Source organism: Rhipicephalus microplus, chromosome 10 (genome assembly GCF_043290135.1).
Source record: "Rhipicephalus microplus isolate Deutch F79 chromosome 10, USDA_Rmic, whole genome shotgun sequence".
In the NCBI taxonomy this organism is placed as follows: Eukaryota; Metazoa; Arthropoda; class Arachnida; order Ixodida; family Ixodidae; genus Rhipicephalus; species Rhipicephalus microplus.
Window position 1 is genome coordinate 53,023,118 of NC_134709.1, and position 18,031 is coordinate 53,041,148.

An 18,031-nucleotide genomic window follows, 5' to 3' on the forward strand; every position below is an offset into this window, starting at 1 on the left:
GCAAGTACCGAAGAAGTCCTGTGCTGTGCACTTAGCAAAGCTCTCTGAAGGTGGGGTCATTGGGCGTCCAACTCATGATGTTAGTCGGGAGTGTGAGCCCGTTGGTGTAGGCTTGTATGCATCCGTTTTCGAGCAGTGTAACGCCGCTGACTTCTAAAGCTGTATCACACTATAGCAATATGAATGTATAATAACAGATGGCTACAATATTAGGAATAGTGCTGCATCTACTATTGTAGCTACTACTATTATTAATCCTGATACCAGGCCTACCACTACCTCAAGTACGATCCGAAACATTAAAGCTACGACTCTCCGCTGCTGCTTCCAGTACTTCTTGAAGCACAATCGCGACAGGAGCCACACCAACTACTGCAAGACTAAACGATCAACGCACCATCTCGAGGCTCTTGATGAAGTCCTCGGGCATGCCCTTAAGCTGCTCGTCGGTGAACTCGAGCACCGTGTTTTCCTCGTTGCAATTCTTGTTGTACTTCACCTCGAGCTCGCTGATGTCGTTCTTCAGTTGCTTCACCTTTTTCTGCACTTCTGCATCCAGGTGGAGACCTGAAAAAGCCCAGAAGTGCATCATGACCCGAGCCAGCCTCTTGAAGGAGTAACGATGCAAAATTTTGAAAGCGAGATAATTTGTGGGATACATATGCGTGGACACAGATGCGTCATCTAAGACATATAAATGAATAATACAGTCGGCTCTCGTTAATTCAAACTTGAAGGGACCTCTGAATTTTGTTTGAGTTATCAAGAAGTTTGAACTCTCAGAAGTTCTCATATGTATAAATCTGGGCTAGCTGCCAGCACACATTATGACTAGGTATTAATTTTATCACATTTAAAAATTTTTTTTAAACCTAACTACATCCAATAAAAAGAAATCAGAGGTGTAAGGTCCGCAAGTTTATTGGACATTTACTGCTGATCAGACCGTTTAAGGAAATCATGAATGGCCAACTGCTTCTTTGCTATATGTGCCTTCAGCACAAACCTTTCTATACCAGTTGAGATGCATCACAGTTTGTTGCGCGTGTGCTTTGTCTAAAACATTTGTTTACTCGCAAAGCCTTTTTTCCTCAAAGGCCAAAGGTGCTTATTCGTCATTTTCAGACTGTTAGATTTATATGAGCATGCAAATTTTTAAATAGTAGCGGGAAAGCAGCAGATATTTTCTTGTATAAAAACTGCAAAAAGTATGAATTAATCAAATGATGAGTTTGAATTAAGAGGCTTTTAAATACATTGAAAGTATAGAGGACCAACCAAGAAATTGAATTTTGTTTGCATTAACTAAAAGTATGAATTTTCAGAGTTTGAATTATCGCAAACCTACTGTATAGCTTAGAATGTATTTAAAATCCATCTCGAAGTAAGTATCGCACCACTGCATGCAAAACCTGCCATCGGTTTCTGTGTAAACCTCCAACTGCCCCCTGCATCACAAGTGTGTGTTGGCTGCCATGATCCTTGCAAGCACTCTCTCCTGGCAGACATGTTCAACAGAAAGATAGGGGCAGACTTGCATGGGAGCACAAATGCCGACGTCCTTGCTTCCACAGAGCACTTGCGGGGGTTACGCATGTTTACATCGCCTCGAAGGAGATTACATTTAGACACCTTTATAAGAGGCATGCTCCGGGCAGTAATTATTGGCTTTTATGAATGATGTCTGTTAAGCAGGGTACCTCGTATGCACTTTCTTATCGACCCGTATTTTACTGTAGGCACACTAATGTCTCTTATACCCATTTATCTCTTATATCAGGGTCTCTTATAAAAGGGTTCCACTGTGTAGCAGCACCCAGGAAGCCTTCACTGATAAAAAGTCAATGTGGAGCTCAGGTATCCCATGCGTATGCGATTTTGCGTGCTCAGGTAGCCAGCCACATATTGCACATACACTACTCTGGGTCCCACATCATTTGGGGAGCTCTGAAACTGAAATTGCAACTGAGAACTATAAAACAGTCTTCAAGTAATTAATCGATGTGTGCTCAAGCAAAGGAGCTTTCCAGATGTGATACGTGGGTTATTGACTACCTATTGCAACAGAAAAAACAAAATGCAAAATTTTCAATCGTTTTTATTTCTTTGTTGTTGTATGAAAGACAAGGTCCTGACGAGTCCAGTACATTTACTAATAAGTGCGAGTGCACACTGAAAAATTATTCATGACATGCTTTTAAAAATTTGTTTCGGTTCCTACCGTACCCCGACGTCACAACATGGTACAAGCCTCTCACAACGTGCTCACATGAGAGATCATGACGTTTACACAGCCTCTCCGCTGCGTGGCTAGGTAGGCAATGCGCGTGCAGCCATAATGAATGTTCTGGTGATGCCCAAGCGGCTATATGCATGTTCTGATACCTGACCCCACCACAACTAGACCGTCTGGTGTGTGTGAAGTTGCCATAATAGACACTGTAGCCTAACGTCACAGCAGTGTCGACGTTACTAGGTGCCCTATGCGAAAACTGACTTTTATATAAAAATGAAATACACTCAAATCTAGATATGACGAACTCAGATGTTACGGTAAATGAAAAATAGTCCTGTAATAGATAAGTGTTAGAAATACATCTTTATATAAAATTTTCTGATATAACAAAATTATTTTCATGTAAGATGAAGCTACACCATAATGAGATTCGAGTGTAGCTTATCAGCATTTACAGAGCTTAATGCTAGTTCAGAGTGGTCTCTGTACGTAAGAGATTTGTACAAGTGTAAACTCAGCTTCTAAAATAGGCATAACTACACCTTTCAGGCCTGTAGCTTTGCTAGTAAGTGTTATGACGTCCATCACTGCTTCGTTATAAACCTGCTCTGTTTTGGCTGTCTGCCAAAGTTGCCGGTTCTATTAATGATAAGCGGATTTGGGCTTCTTTTTTCACAAAGACACTAGGAGAATCTTCCAGTCACCTGTCGTATTGTTCGGCCTCATTTACGTTCTTCCGGCATATATACTTACTTTAGTGGTCATCACATTCCCCAATAGATTTGCCCTTCACTAATAGCACATCTACCGGCAACATTCAGTAGTTAAGTGTTAAAGTCAAACATATGCTCGAGGAATAAGCCAGTTAAGTTAATTATGTTCTGTCAAACCTGCATTCAATCAAATGTAGACTACCTTGGATACAGTTGAAAAGTAAATAGGTTCTTTCTTTCATAGTTGCACATACTTTTGTCATACGAAGTAATTAGCCACAGTTTCAGCTCTCATGAAATTTTATTATATGAATTAAAAACATTTCCAGAAATTGGAGAAATCATTGAATGTCCACTTTTTTGCAAAAAAACGTGCCACTTTTTGGGGGCTTCTTTATTGAATACCATCTGCTTGTTAGTTCGGCAGCCTCTGGAAACTCTGCTGTGCGTCTCCGTAGTGCTGAACATCTTGGCTAACCTAACAAAAGCTATACTGATCTGCAGGATTAGGCACTATAAAATGACAAGTGCCGATTTGCCTATTTAAAGCTGCTTTGTTGGGAAAACCAGTTCTAATATAGCCGTTCAAGAAGAAAATTAGACAATGCTCAGAGGCACAACTGCCTTCTGGATAACTTAGACTATAAGATCACAACACGCACAAAGCTCGCTACACTCTTCACGATCTTCCCTGCAGCATCACTCCAACTTATACTCCATTTAGAATGCAAAATAAGAATTTCACAAAATACAGCAACATCTCGCATTGTCTTGCAAAAGCCCCACAGACCAATGACACTAGTAATTGGAGGCACTTTACGAATTACTTGCCAGCATTTTTTAAGGGGAGAGAGAGAGAGAAAACTTTAAACAAAAGGGCAAGCTTCAGAGGAATTATATTCTTTCCCCTAGATGGTAGCTAAGAGTCCTTGAGCCCAAGTAGCATCTTTGGCTTGCCTGACCACTTGTAGCTGGTCCTGGACGTTTGCGCTAAGCAGCGCGGTCTCCCGCTGCTGTGCTTGGCCCATTCACGAGGTTAGGACATGCCCCGATAATGTGTTTCAGGTCTTCCCACTGACTGCAGACTTTACATCTCTTTACATGTCTACTCCGATTGCAGTAGGAGTAGACATCTGGATAGCAATGACTGTAAGCTATTGAGCTTGGGAATGTACTTGTTTGTAATAGGTGCCATGCAGTCGCCTGCTGTTTATTTAATAAGGAATGCGGTGAAGGGTAATGCTGCCTCCCTAATCGGTAGTGTTTGGTGATTTCATTGTACGAGACCATGCGCTCTCTCTCCACAACGCAGGCTTCACGTCATTCCTGCACCTGCTCGGCTCACTAACTATTGAGCTAGGGTGTGCATGGTTTCGTTGCCCGGAAAGGAAGAGTGAGCGGGCGTCCACAAGACATAAATGTCGCTCTCTCCGTGAAAGTTGGTCAGAATGAGGAGAAAATCTCTGCTAAAAGCATGCAAGCACAAAACTGCTCGCAAACAGTCAAGAGGTATCTATAGGTTACTTGCTGCTCTGCAATATTTAGTGCTCCACCACAGCCAGTATCAAGCGCCTACACAATGCATTTCCAGCTGCTATGTAACCTACGGGAGCCAGTAGTTTATTATACTGACAACAAAAAACCAGTTGCACATCACTGCAATAAGGAGCAGTGCACATTTATGACATTCAATTCTCATTGTTCTTGCCTTTCTCTCTCTCAATATCTCTTTTCCACCGCCGCACCTCCCCCCCCCCCCCCTCCCGAAAGGAATCACAACCACTATACTGACAAACATTCTCTGGCATTGCATGATAAATTAAAGAGGCAACGTCTGCCAAAGCAAGACTGCTCCCGAGAAAGATTTCGCATTATTATTCACATCTCCTTGAAGCCAACAACAAGAGAAAACATTCTAGTTACAACAGCAAACGAATCCGACAGATTACCATATCAAATATTCCCTCTGACTTACTCTTCCGTTTAATATGTTCCAAGTTAAGGCAAAAGTAACCCACTGAACGCAAAAGCTATGCTGATTCAGTGTCTGTTCTGAAGAAACAGAGAACCCTTTCAAGCACCGCCACACTAATCGGGTGCAGTAGGGTTTCTTCCAGAGCTCTGCCTCGTTAGCTTTTCGTACATTGTAACGTGAAACTGGAAGAGCAACTTAGGCTAGCTGGCGATTCATCATTAAGTAAGAGAAACAGTGCTTGAAAATGGACGAATGCAAGAGAAGACACGAAATAGCGCCTGTGTCGTGTTTCACATGTACTCGTTCGATTTTAAGCGCCATTTTTCCTACTTAATGTAACAAAAAGCTGACTGTGAGTACTGTAGAGCTGATTGCAGGCCGAAGTACTATTACTATGAGCCAAGTCCCACGGTGCCCCTTTCCACCACTCACCGTCTCGTTTGCGGAGCTTAATGAGCCTGTCGAGGAAACGCTTCCTTTCGGGCGAAAGGCAGCTGGTGTCCTTCTTCTCCAGCACCAGCAGCTTCTGAAAGATGTCGGTCCGCATGCTGTTTGGGAGTTAAAGAAGAGAAAAAAACTTAGATTTATGTAAATGTTAAAGAACTCAAGGTGGTCAAAGCAAGTAGAGTAGTGCTTTGAGAGTAGTACTTAAAAAAAACGAAGGGGGGGAGGGGGGGTACTTTGTACGCTTTCAAATACAGAGTCCTCCACTATGCATGCAGTGTAATGTTATGACGGTTTTTGCAAGTATAACCTCAAAATTTAATCCAATTCCCAGCGCCGATACAGAGAATTTATTCTTTCCAAGAGAAAAATTGAGTACAATTACGTGGAAGTGCAACCGTTAAAAACTCCGTAACCAGTCACTAAGGATGGAGTAGTCATTACTACATCTGTGTAAGGGTCTGAATTAAAAAAATTCGTAGCATGTGGGAGTGATAAGAGGGAATCTGCAAATCAACTGACCAAGTTACTCCCAGAACTGTCTGAATTTATGTCCATTTAAATTATTTAGGAAGTGTTTAGACAATAGCACTCGAGAACATTAAGTGACAATGGTGGCCTAGCTAGCATCCTTTTGCCAACAGCTTATCAGAGAGAGGTAAAGGTTTGAACAAGTTTTGCCCAAAAGAACAAATTATTTAAATTAATGGCATATGCAAGCAGATGATGTGTAACAGAAGGGCTGAAGAAAAGAAAGCTGGGTTAAAACAATTTTTGTGTGTGTGTGTGTCCATGTGTTATCATTTTATCTTTCATGGGTGACATGTAGCAAGGTGCACACAGACCGAGGCCAAACACTCAACTATGGTGTACAAGCTGACAACTCACTCGATCTCAATTTCAAACTCATTGAGCTTGCTCGACACTTCGGCACTGGCGTCCCGGAGTTCCTTCTTAGCTGAAACATACATGGGCAGGTCGAGGTAGAGCCTCTCATTGGCAAATATACGCTGGCCCTCAGCGATTTCCTGCAAAACGAGAAAAGCGGAGTCACAACCAAAAAATTGGGGCATACAAAAGACATAAAGAACAATGTTTATGATGATTAGCCAGTCTTCAGAGATCAATTACACATATGCCAGGTCTACGAACATAGTTTACATTTCCCAAATTCGCCAACATTAGCAGCGATCGGTAAAACAGACACAACTAAAATGTACCATGTCCTAAATATAATCTTAGTTGCACAAATTCCACATGTGAGCCCAAAAGAAACGTTTGAAGAGAACTTAGAATTGTTAAAAGCACTTTATTTGAATATCAAAGAAAAGGTTACTTTGCCCAAGGTTGCCCTTAATTATATAAAATACCTTCAGTAAAAGTTTGACCTAAATTGACTCTACTGATCACGCAGCGTGTCTTTGAAAGTTGTTCAAAGGTTCACACATGCGAGCGTAGGTCGGCGAACTCACTCGTGAGTTGACACACTCGGAGTCGCTCAAGCTCGGATCGAGACGAGAGTCTGAGCAAGTCCAGTTGAAAATTTTCGAGTGTGAGTGAGTAAGTACGACTAGAAAAAATCTCGGAGAGTCCGAGTGAGTCCGAAACGCAAGATACATTTCCTGAGAGAGTCTGAGTGAGTTCCACATTTTTGCAGATCTATTGTCATATCTACAGATCTCTAGCCTTTACTATGTCATACATGCATTCACGTTTATACTCATGTCTACTCGCACATATTTCGAAGCAGGGTCTTTCATACACCATTACAACATTTCAATATTCATTGATCAAAGGTGCGAATGATGTAGGTTATGGCCTCGTCTTACTCCCCTCCCGCTAACTCTTCCAATGAAGTTTTTGATAAATATACATTTACGCTTCCATTTCTTTCAATAAAAATGACCTTACTAGTTTACGAGCACTCTTGGCTCGTATTCAAAGGTGCTATATCAAAAGGCGCCAAGAAGAGCATTAATTAAGTGAGATATTGGTGTTATAGAGCATTCACATCATGGTCAAAAACCATAATTGTAGGCTAACAGGCTCGAGTGTCAACATACTCGGATTCACCCCGACTAAGATCGAGCAGTAAGCCTGAGCGAGTCCGGGTGAGCCATGCTTCAGTCAGTTTGAGTCCAAGTGGACAGGAAAGCATCTATCGCTAAGTATATGCATTGTATGGTGTGCTATGCCTTGACCAATCTGCATTGTACTCCTTTTTATTGTTATTGTTTTTATTCTTTGTATGTATGTGTAACAGTGTTATGTGTAATGCCAATTGCCCCTCCTGCTTGGGCCACAAACGGGCCTGCAGTATTTGCAATAAAATAAAATAAAAAATAAAATGAGTACGCTTCAAGAAAAATGTTCGCGACTGCGAGTTCGGGCGAGTTCGGCTGTGAAAAATTTTGGAGAGTCTGAGTCCAAGCGAGTCCTAGGCGCAAAATATATTTCGTGAGTGAGCTCCACAAGTTTCTTCTGACCTATGCATGAGTGCACAGTGTTCTTACACACAGTTGTACAACATTGCAAATGCATGTTCGCTCACGTGCAAATGCCGTTGTAGTGCCTCACAAACAACTCCAATCACTGTCTTACAGGCTGTGATATGTGTTTACTCGATGAGATGACACAAAACTTCTTGCTGAAATCTTTTGGAAAATGCTGCTGCTTTCTCTAATTCGCACCCCGTGCAAATTTAAGGCACGCAGGAATGAGCTGTGTAGCGCCGCAAAGCTAAACTTGCACACATTCACGTTGGGACCTGAACAGCAAAGTTGTTGCTGTTAAGACACCTTTATAATCACAGCAAACTAGTATCGCTGTCTTAGAAGTTTCAACGCAAAGTACACTCTTTAAGAGCCTCTCTATAAATCAGTTTATGCTGAACAGGACTGCGATTACAACACATTTTAGGATGACCTGTTTACCACGAAACTTTTCGACGTCGCCACGTCTGTAGCGCGCTAAAACCGAACACTTGCTGTACAGATATGCGAGGAAATTCGGGCGTCGCCTCTGCACAGCTGGCATCAAAGTTGACACGACAGCCAGTTGCGCAAATTGATGCGGCGTTAGGAATGTAATTGGCATCCATGCCGCTTAGCACACGTGTACTACCGAGAGATAGTTAAACTGAAATCGGGTTTCCGATTGCAGCGCTATGTGTTTCCAAGTGAAGAGCGACCACTGTCCCCACAATTTTTTATGTCGCAAGCGCAACGCAGCTAGCGTTTAACGACAGATTGATTGGGAAACTTCGTCGCCAGTCGCGATCGGTAGCCGCCAATCACGATCGGTAGCGACGAAGCTTCAACTGGTCATATTACTATCGCAAGTCCGCCTTTCGTTTAGTATGCAGACGTTTTCCTTAGAACTGTTGTAGTCGACGATAGCGTAAAATCAAGCGGCCATCGATCCCCGTGTTCTGTCAACCCGGCCACGCGTCACACGGTAGTTTCACTCGCACTCACCCCAAGCACGGACTCGAAGGTGATCTCGTCGCCCTGCAGTGCGCCGACCTTCTCGCAGATCTTGCGGCACTCGTCCATGATCTTGGACGCCCTGGTGTGCAGGTCTTCGGGAGAAATGTCGAAGTCCCATGCCCTGAGAATTCCGGGGGCGGTGCCTTTCTCCGCGTCCATACTGAAGGCGTTTGGTTCCGAGCGACGACTTCGAGCGACGTTCAAGGCTAGCGACGACGACTCGCAGTAGCACCTGGCCGATAGGATCGCCTGCTGTGGTCGAAGTCCGGATAAGACCCCGGTCAAACAAGCTCTTCTCGCACCAGATAAGCCGGCGAAGTGCGACGCCGATGCTCCGACTCTGCTCGTGAGTCTGGCGATCCCTGCGAGAGCAACGAGCATATGTGCTTTTCCTTTTCCTCCTCGTATGCTTTGCGACGACGCTTTCGAAACCCTGATCGAAAGCCGCGCGAGGGCGATGGACGAAACGGCGGATGCGCAAAGTCGCGACAGGGGGTGAGATAGCAAAAACACCGGTCGGCGAACCAACAAAGCTGTTGGCGCTGCTTTTGGGGTCGTGCGCAAAGCGTGGCCATGTGCGTTCCAGCGGCTATGATCGGCTACCAAACTTGGTCTGGCTTCCGGTTTCAGTTAGTAGCTAGTTTCGGTTTCAGTTACTACAATTGTGGAAGTATGGTGGTCAGAGCTTAGAGGAGTAGCTTAGGCTTGTTGGTTCACAAGTGGAACACCGTACACTAAAACAGGGGCCGGGCAAGCAGCATGAAACAAGCGGTATTAGAATGCTGCTTACTCTGATGATAGTTAATGGTTCGTGCTACTACAGCGAAAAAGCGGAACCCAGAATCATTCTGAAGATCTGGGAGAAGTAGTCAATGCTATCATAGATTTCTCTATGATGCTATCTTGATATACATCAAACTACTTTTTTGCTCGTCAAGTAGCAGCACGACAAAAACGTGGATGCTCTCTCTTGGCTGCAATGAGGTTTAGAAAAATCGCTGGAGTGAAAATTATCGCCCACGAGTGAAGACGTACCCATTGTAAGATGGCGGCTGCGGCAGGCGCCACCTTACTGAGGTCATGATGAGCTGTCGGCGTTTGCGCTCGGAGAAGGAGTGTTTTCCCCACACGCCCAGCAACCGCGTCAACCTTTTATGGTCAGAAAGTGCCCAAAGTGCGTCCTTCTGTTACCAGTTTTTTTTTTAGTAAGCCTCAAATTCAAGGCAAATTTTATTGGAGATTTAGTCACTGATACTCGTCTCTGTGGGTTACTTCATCAGAAACAACTATCTTTTAATTTATTATTAACGTCGCCTTTCGACTAACAGGTTAAAGCCACTTGATGTCTAAATGGGCACCATCAGAAACTAGTATCCTTCTGAGATCTTTGGAGGGCAAAACCTGGCTTCACTATTGCTGGTAAAGCATTGCGGGAGCTTCCACTCCTGCAGTTTTCTTTTTTTTTTAACCTCTTTGGTTGGCTCTCACTTACATGGTTCCTTTGGCGCAAAATTTGATCTACCAGAGAAAGGAGGCTAGACCAGCGGTGTACGTGTCGTTTTCCTCTCCGGAGTCCTTAGGAGGAGCTTGCTTAACGCGTACGGTGGCTCGATGATATGATCAAATGGACCAGTAGCGGACTTGCGGGCTTAAAAGTCTCACCTGCCGAGTCTGTTAATGATATGCTGTAAGTCCGTGAGGAAAGCTTCTGGTTGTACGCGAGAAATACAAAAATTCGGCGTCGACTATCTTTTCTGCTGAAATTGCGGCCTAATTATTGCGCATCTGCGACATTGATTCACGAATCGGAAGACCTAAGCTGTGACGCGCAGAAGCTTTTGGAGACTGCTGAACTTCGCGAAGTCAATCAACATTTTCTCTTGCGGTTCTGCGTGTAGAATAACGGTTGTCAGTTCGCACGAATCGGTGTGACGTTTTTTTGTGGGAAGTAGGAAATCCGTCTGGTTCTGCAGGTCATGTCAATCTTGGCTGATTCAGCCATTGAGGACCCCTTTGTCCAGACAGCCATTAGGATATAGTAAAGGTGGTGCAATAGACTATGCGTCAAGTGAGCTCATATTTGTTGTCAGCCATTATTCTAGTGTGCCTCTTCTGTGGGAAATACCGTAGATATTTCGGCCCTGCAAAACATGTTCGGGCACTATCTCCGCGTGTCCTAGCTAAGGATAACGTGTTATGCCCACGTCATTTCGATGAAGCTGTCCTTCGTTTCCTTTTACCACTTTTACCTTGCTTGTGTAGTCGAGTGGGAGGTTTATCATGTATGGTTGTCTGTCCCGGGTTCTGCTGCGTCAGTATAGTAGTAGGCCAAAGGTTGGGAATTGATCAGCTGCTTTCACTTTTAGTAGTACCGTCTAGGTCTTATATAAGTGTGAAAATAGAGATGCAGTTACTTACCGTGAAAACTGCGCTTGGCGAAGCGCGGTTAGCTTCAAAGAAGCCTTTTTCTTCGCAAATTGTTTTAGGCGGCTGAATATAGTAGAATTTGCATGAAGTGGGGGGAGTGGCAGGACTATTAGGTAGTGATGGGCGAAGAGGTGAGTCTTGAGTAGTGGTATAGGGAGGTTTTGATGAGGAGGCGTGAAAAGCAGCAGTCGAAACTGGTCTCCAAAGCGCACCGATGCGGCTCGGGGCACTGCACGCACAGGAAGATTGCGTTCGATCACTTGCAAATCGCTTAGCGCGCGATTTCAAAGGCTTGTAGAATTGCGGAAGAACACGCATAAGAACCAGAACTCCGGATACCAGTACATGGGCAAGTGAGAAAATAGAGCACATGTGTTAGTGGACACGGACAGGTACGCACGCGCTTTATTTGAACGTCCACAGCAACTCTGAGGACGCAGCTTGCCAGCCATTTTGACAGGCTGCGTTCATAAAGCTGTTGCGGATGCTCAACTAAATCTGCCATATAGATCACCACACTGGCAAGACGAGCATCACGGTACGCGCGGAGCATGTGGAAACAGCGGACGGAAGTGTCTGTCGCGCTCACGGTGGCCACCACCGCGGCCGAAGTTGGTAATCAGCGACTCCCAGACAGAAGCTCGTAACTTAGTTAACGACCACGTCTCCCCCGATGCGTTACGAGTTACGAGAATAATACAGGTGCTTAGTCTTCCCGGTACACCAGTATACTAAAAATACTTTGCGAGTACTGGAATAGTTGCCGGGTGTAAATAGCGCATGCGCGCGCCCTGTAAACAAGACCACGCCGCCGAAAGCATGGCGTGGTGACTACTGCGGACGAGTTATCCGGCACTGCTAGACTTCCACTTCCCCCATTTCCCCGAAAGGAATCGTAAGGAAATTCGAATGCATTTCTTGCACCGAAAGAGGGTACCGTTGCTGTCAGACATTCGCCTTCAACGACTTTTGTCATCGTCTTGAAAGGCGCCCAGCCAGCGAACGGTCGAAACTGAGGAGTGAGCGGACGGGAGAGTGGGGCGCCAGCATTCTCGGCTCGGCGTTGGCGTTTCACAGCAGTGTCTCGAGCAAAGATTTCCGTATGTCTTTCAGAGGCACCTAGCCTGCGAACGGTCGAGAGTGAGGTATGGTGGTGGTGGTAGTGGTTAGAATGAAGAGGAAAAAGGCACCTAATTTCTGTCTGCCTTCAGGCGACACGGCGCAGTGCCTTATAGGGGTGGGGGAAGGAGGGATAAAAAGAATAGAAGGAAAATAGACGGAGAAGAAGACAGCCAAGCGAGAGAAAAAAGAAGGAGATAGGAAAGTGGGGATCCGGTCGAAGCAGTCCAAGGGCGGGGTGCGAGGTATGAACGGACGGGAGAATGGGGCACAGGGAGGAGAGAGAGCGAAAGGCGAGTGAAGGAGCGGCGAAGCACTGCACCTACGCTCTCCTTCACTCTCTAGCACCACATGCTCCGGTCGCTAGGGGTGAGGACATGCGCGCGCACCCGCAGCTGTTGCTATGAGAGAGGAAGTGGGAGCGGGAAGATAACACCTGCCGGCGCGCGGACACCACTGCGGACAACGCCGGATGCCTGACATAGCCCGACTGAGGAATGCATTTGCATTTAAAATCTCTAGTAACGCCTTTTTTTTAGATATGACGGGCGCCCGCCCACACCACCTCGCTCGCTAGCGACGAAGCGTCACGAAGCGAAACGTCACGAAGCGGCGCACGGGGCGGCTCGGGAGCCCCCACCATCAACGCTGCCGCCGTCTCGACCGTGACGTCGGGTGGGGAATGATAGTGAAAGGGCCACTTGACCAGTTTCAGACATATAACGCAGCATTGCAGCCTGTGCAGATGCAAATTTCAGCCACCACACCATAAATTAATCAAGAAACAGGCAGTCACGCGGCCACAGCAGTCCCTGTCTTCTTGAGTTGTTTTTTTTCAGTACAAAGATACTAAGGCAACTAGCCCACCGAAAAGGATTAACACTTCAAAGCAGAACGTTTCTGAGCCCAGGAATATTGACTCTATAAGCCAGAATTTTGTCCATCAATCTGCAAGTTTTGCGAGGGCCAGTGAAACCATGGGACACATAGGGGCGAAGCTCCTTAGGGTCGAGCCATGTCGTTCCTCTATGAGGATGGTGAGGGCCTGTATGTACGGTTCGCACCCACTTTGGGGTATTGGCCAAGAAACGAATAATTAGATAGAATCACATATTAATTGTACATCTAATTGTACATATTGTACAATTGTACATATTAATTGTACATCTATTGAATTATAAAATGTTTGGAAGAAATAGGTTAACTATAATTTAGAGATTTGCGATCAAAACAACCCTGACTCGATCAAGAATCTTTATACAACAGAACAGATATCCCGGTGACAACGATCTTACAAGGAGCCTCCCAAGGAGATAATATTAGAAATCATGAAATGCAATCTAAGTCGATTAAAAGAAGTTGAATAAATAACGTTGCTTTTTCTTCTTTCTTTTGCCATGAAGACGTACCACAGAGAAGCAGGATGGTACATCCATCATCATCGTCATCATCATCATCATTATAATCTTCTTCTTCTTCTTCTTCTTCTTCTTCTTCTTCTTCTTCTTCTTCTTCTTCTTCTTCTTCTTCTTCTTCTTCTTCTTCTTCTTCTTCTTCTTCTTCTTCTTCTTCTTCTTCTTCTTCTTTTTAAAAGTAGCCATAATAGTATCACCCCATAAAGTGGTCACGCTGCACGTACTAAGCACGTGATGCGTGAGAAGAAGCTGTGCGCGAGCAGTCATGCAACGGCGCAGCACGGACGGCAGCTTTCGAACTCCGGAATCCTTCCGCAAATCCAGGGGCGACTTCTTCTACGATGGAAGCGACCGCGACGTCGTCGACGTGAGGCGTCAACGCGAGGCCAAACCTGAACGCCGTCACGACGACAGCTACGGAGACCGCTACGATGAAGCGACGTACGTCCCAAGAAAGCCCGACCAGCGGTTTGTCTCCCGTAAGCACGGCAACGGAGGAGTTCAGAGACGCCACGACTGGGCCCATAAAACAGAAATGCCCTATTTGTCCTACCGTGCAGAAGTGCCCGAGAACAAGATGGCACCCTTGCCTTCTAAACTCGCTGACGCGAACGACGACAAGCGTGATATCAGTGTCAGAGGCGCAAATGCTGGGTCTGGCGTGGTTTCAGAGAGTTCGTACTACGGTGACACGTCGATTGAAGCCTTGAGCGTAACAGCGAAGACGGTGTCCTCTGCTCCTGCTGCTAGGCGCTATGGTGACAAACAAGGTGAACGAGACCCATGCAGAGGCGATGCCGATTACGTGAACACCGACACCTCCTACGTCGGAAGTAGCGCAAAGCAAAAGCCAAAGTACGGAGGAGGCGCCTTGAGCAAGAACGCTGAAAAACGCAATGGTAACGTCACGAACGCAAACGGGAACGCCGCTAAAGGTCGCAGCGACTGGCACACAAGTTCTGTTCGAGAACACGAGTTTATAGCATCAGATGCTGCTCCGTTGCAGGCGAAGACTAAAATCAAACGTGAAGATAAAAAGGGAGCAGGCATTGACTCTCCCAGGGAACTTGGAGGTGTGTTCGGTGATGAGAGCGCGTTCGATGGAATCCTGCCAGCCAACACGAGTCTAGAAAACTTGGAGAAAGAAGCGGGCATTGGCTACGCCACTTATAAAGCCAATGCTGTACCCATGGGCGAAGAAATAATTCAATCCAACTCTTCAAGCTCCATGGTTGGCTTGCCGGCCCCCGAGTTCCGCTTCAGGTCCCCAGACGAAGGTCGTGGCGTGGCGGCATCGGTTGGCAACGGAAAACTGAAAAACATGGATGCTAAAGGAGCGAGAGCTTCTGCAGAAGAAAGCTTCGTCGATAAGCGAGCCACTGTGCAACACTCGTTCAGGCGTAATGGCCAAAAGACGTTGCCTATTGAAGAGCCCGTGGTGGTCCCTGCAGTCTCCGTGGAATCTATGACTGCCACAGCTTATCCGCAGGGCAAGAACGACGGCGATGACATCATAGTCAAGTCTCGGGCTGTCATCACGGGCAAGACGTATCCGGAAGGCAGGGACAGTTACTACGGACGTGGTATCGAAGTCGCAGCCAGAAACGGACGCCATCGAAGGTCGCTCGATGATGCTAAAGTACCTGCCGAGGTTTACGAGGGATTCGACGTCACAGACGACGAGATCAGGTGTCTTCTGGACAGCAAGGGTAGAAATAGAAGCGGACGCAAAAATGAGCGAAGCAGTGAGTACAAGACTGCCAGCAGTGGCAGGCCTTCTCTGCTGCCGAGTAGCTCGTCGGGGGGCGGCAAACACAACAGCAGACGATTCGTCTTCAAGATGCAACGGGCGAAAGGCTCCGACGATGAGCTCACGGAAGAAGATTACCATTATAATCGGAACGGGACATTCAAAAGTGGCAGGACTGGTGGCTCAGTAAAGCTGTCGTCGCAAGGGCAGGGAGGAAGTAGTTCGGACAGGTATGCGTCAGCACGTGGCGAACCGGAAGGAATTCGTAGCTTAACACGCAATGCTCCGAATTTCAGGAGTGCGCAGACTGATGAACACTCGGAGACGGAAAATTCGAATGCCGACAGCGACGAAACGATACGAGCTGGGGAGGAGTATGCTGAGGGCGCGTTCTACGAAGGGAGCGACAGCCAATTTTCGTCAGCACCTTCAAGGTGGACGGATGGAGAACACGATCCGAGAATCAAGCAACGGCGAGAGCACCCGAGTGGGGCCGCCGGCGGCCGATTGGTCCGAGAGTCGACCAGGGTGGAACGGAAGTTAGTTTGCGGCCAATCACGGGAAACGGATGGCGAATACGTCACGGCTAGCTGCGATGACGAGTCGGAGTCCTCACTTGGCGAGCTTGACACTTGGTCGACAGTTTCCACCATTGGGAGCGTCAGAGGAAACGACCGGAGACGCCTCGCCGACAACATTGATGACGTGAGTCTAACTTTTAACTCTCCGCGGAAGGCCTTTCTTGTCTTATTACCAGCTCAAACGACTGAAATGGCCGTAGTTTGCGTGAAAACGTTGCTGAGAAAGTTTAAAACACCTTCAGGATTTCGGAGTAACCTTTCTTCCCCTTGCGATCTCATAAAACTAATCTCTCATATACAGTTCTGTGAAGACACGGCGTCGTGGTTTGGTTATTGTGGCGCTGGACCATTGATTCATATGCCGAGGGATCGAACGCCCTTCCGCGGCGCCGGCATTTCGAGGCGAGATGTTCGAGACTTGTGCGCTCAATTGTGCACCTGGAGCAACCCCCGGAGGTCGAAATGTTTTTATTCCTTAACCGTGACATCTCAGACAAGCATATCTAGGTTTTTGGCACGTAAAACCATGGACATTTACTAAATTACGAGTGCCGATGTGTTTCGAAAAGTGAATTCGCGCTCGTGCGTCGATCTTCCGGGGTAGATGATAATGTCATCGTCTCGAATTGGTCTCGAGTTAGGATACTGGTCTACAGCGAGCTGTTCGTCAACTAGAAAGGTTCATTCCTGAAAAAAAAATCCGCATGGATTTTCTATGTACCTCAGCTCTATCAACTTAAAACAGATGGGACTTTTTTTTAATTTTCTCAATCTTCGTCTGCACATTGTTTGAGAACTTCTAGCTAACTCGTTGCACCATAGCGGAAGTCGTTGCTGGGATAGTTAGTATGTTTATGTTAAACAAGACAGACGACGAACCACCATGGGATATGAAATCAACATTTACGAATTAACAAACAAAGCTGTGCCATAGTGTTTGTATTCGATCCATGCTCTTCAATTATATCATGTGATAACACCATGTTTACACCATGGGTGGCGCCAGAGGGGCGTACGCAAAGGCGGGGTCGCAGGAGCTCCTCCGCAATTCTCGCATGCCCCCTTTGTTCCCCCCCCTCAACATCGGACATGATCAGAACGCAACCCATAAGTTTTCTACCTCCCTGACCCCTCGAAACGTCTTATAAGACGTGTCTGTCCCCCCCCCCCCCCTTCCCCACCCCCAGCCAAAAAATCCTGGCGCAATCCCTGGTTCACACGTTTTCAAGAGTGAAATGATAAGTAATTAATTGGGGCGTCGGATGCAGGAGGAAGGAACGACGAGCTTCTCTCTGGCGAGTTCTTGCTGGTGCCCTGCACCGACGCGGTCACCTGGAAGTGATGCATCCGGAATCGGTCGCCTGGCCAACGCTCGACTGGACTCGCCTCTCAGGGGGCAATTCAGGAGTCGCAGCAACATTCTCCTCAGAAGGTGCACGCTTTGTTGGCGAAACAGTACACGATTTGTGTGTCGCGATGTAAGACTCAGGGACAGCTTTAGCTGGTTACGTAAAGGACACAAGCAGAGCGCTCTTTAGGCACTTCTGAGTTGGAGATCAATTCGACCGGCCACATTTAGACGGAAGCGACTCGCTCAGAAGGGGCAGACAGATTGGAACCGAATAATCCACCGGCGTAAATGTTCACTAATTGTGTAAAGTGATCGCGTACTACTCTATATTGTGGCAGTGATGCAGTCAGGGCGAACTCAAAGAAGGAACCGCCGTTTCATAACTTGTTTCCATTGCATCACTGAACCGCATAATTTAAGTACACTCTGTTTCAAAAGGTGTCGTTATGTTCTCCAGTGTACTATGCTAAAGAACGACCGTGTTGTATGGTTTTGAACGGGAAAGCGTCCGTTTTTGCTTATTCAGACAACC

General features: G+C 46.4%; 1 protein-coding gene across 1 annotated transcript in view; it reads right to left on the minus strand.

Moving 5' to 3' along the window:
* The window catches only part of LOC119181934 (thimet oligopeptidase), a 41,566-nt gene extending 32,144 nt beyond the window's left edge, over positions 1-9,422 (minus strand). The window contains exons 1-4 of the mRNA XM_037433180.2: positions 8,845-9,422; positions 6,257-6,396; positions 5,357-5,472; positions 398-567 (exon numbers count right to left, since the gene is read on the minus strand). Of these exons, the coding sequence (XP_037289077.2) occupies positions 398-567; positions 5,357-5,472; positions 6,257-6,396; positions 8,845-9,237 (819 nt within the window). The 5' untranslated portion in view covers positions 9,238-9,422. The remainder of the gene's footprint in view (positions 1-397; positions 568-5,356; positions 5,473-6,256; positions 6,397-8,844) is intronic.
* Between the last annotated feature and the right edge of the window lie 8,609 nt (positions 9,423-18,031).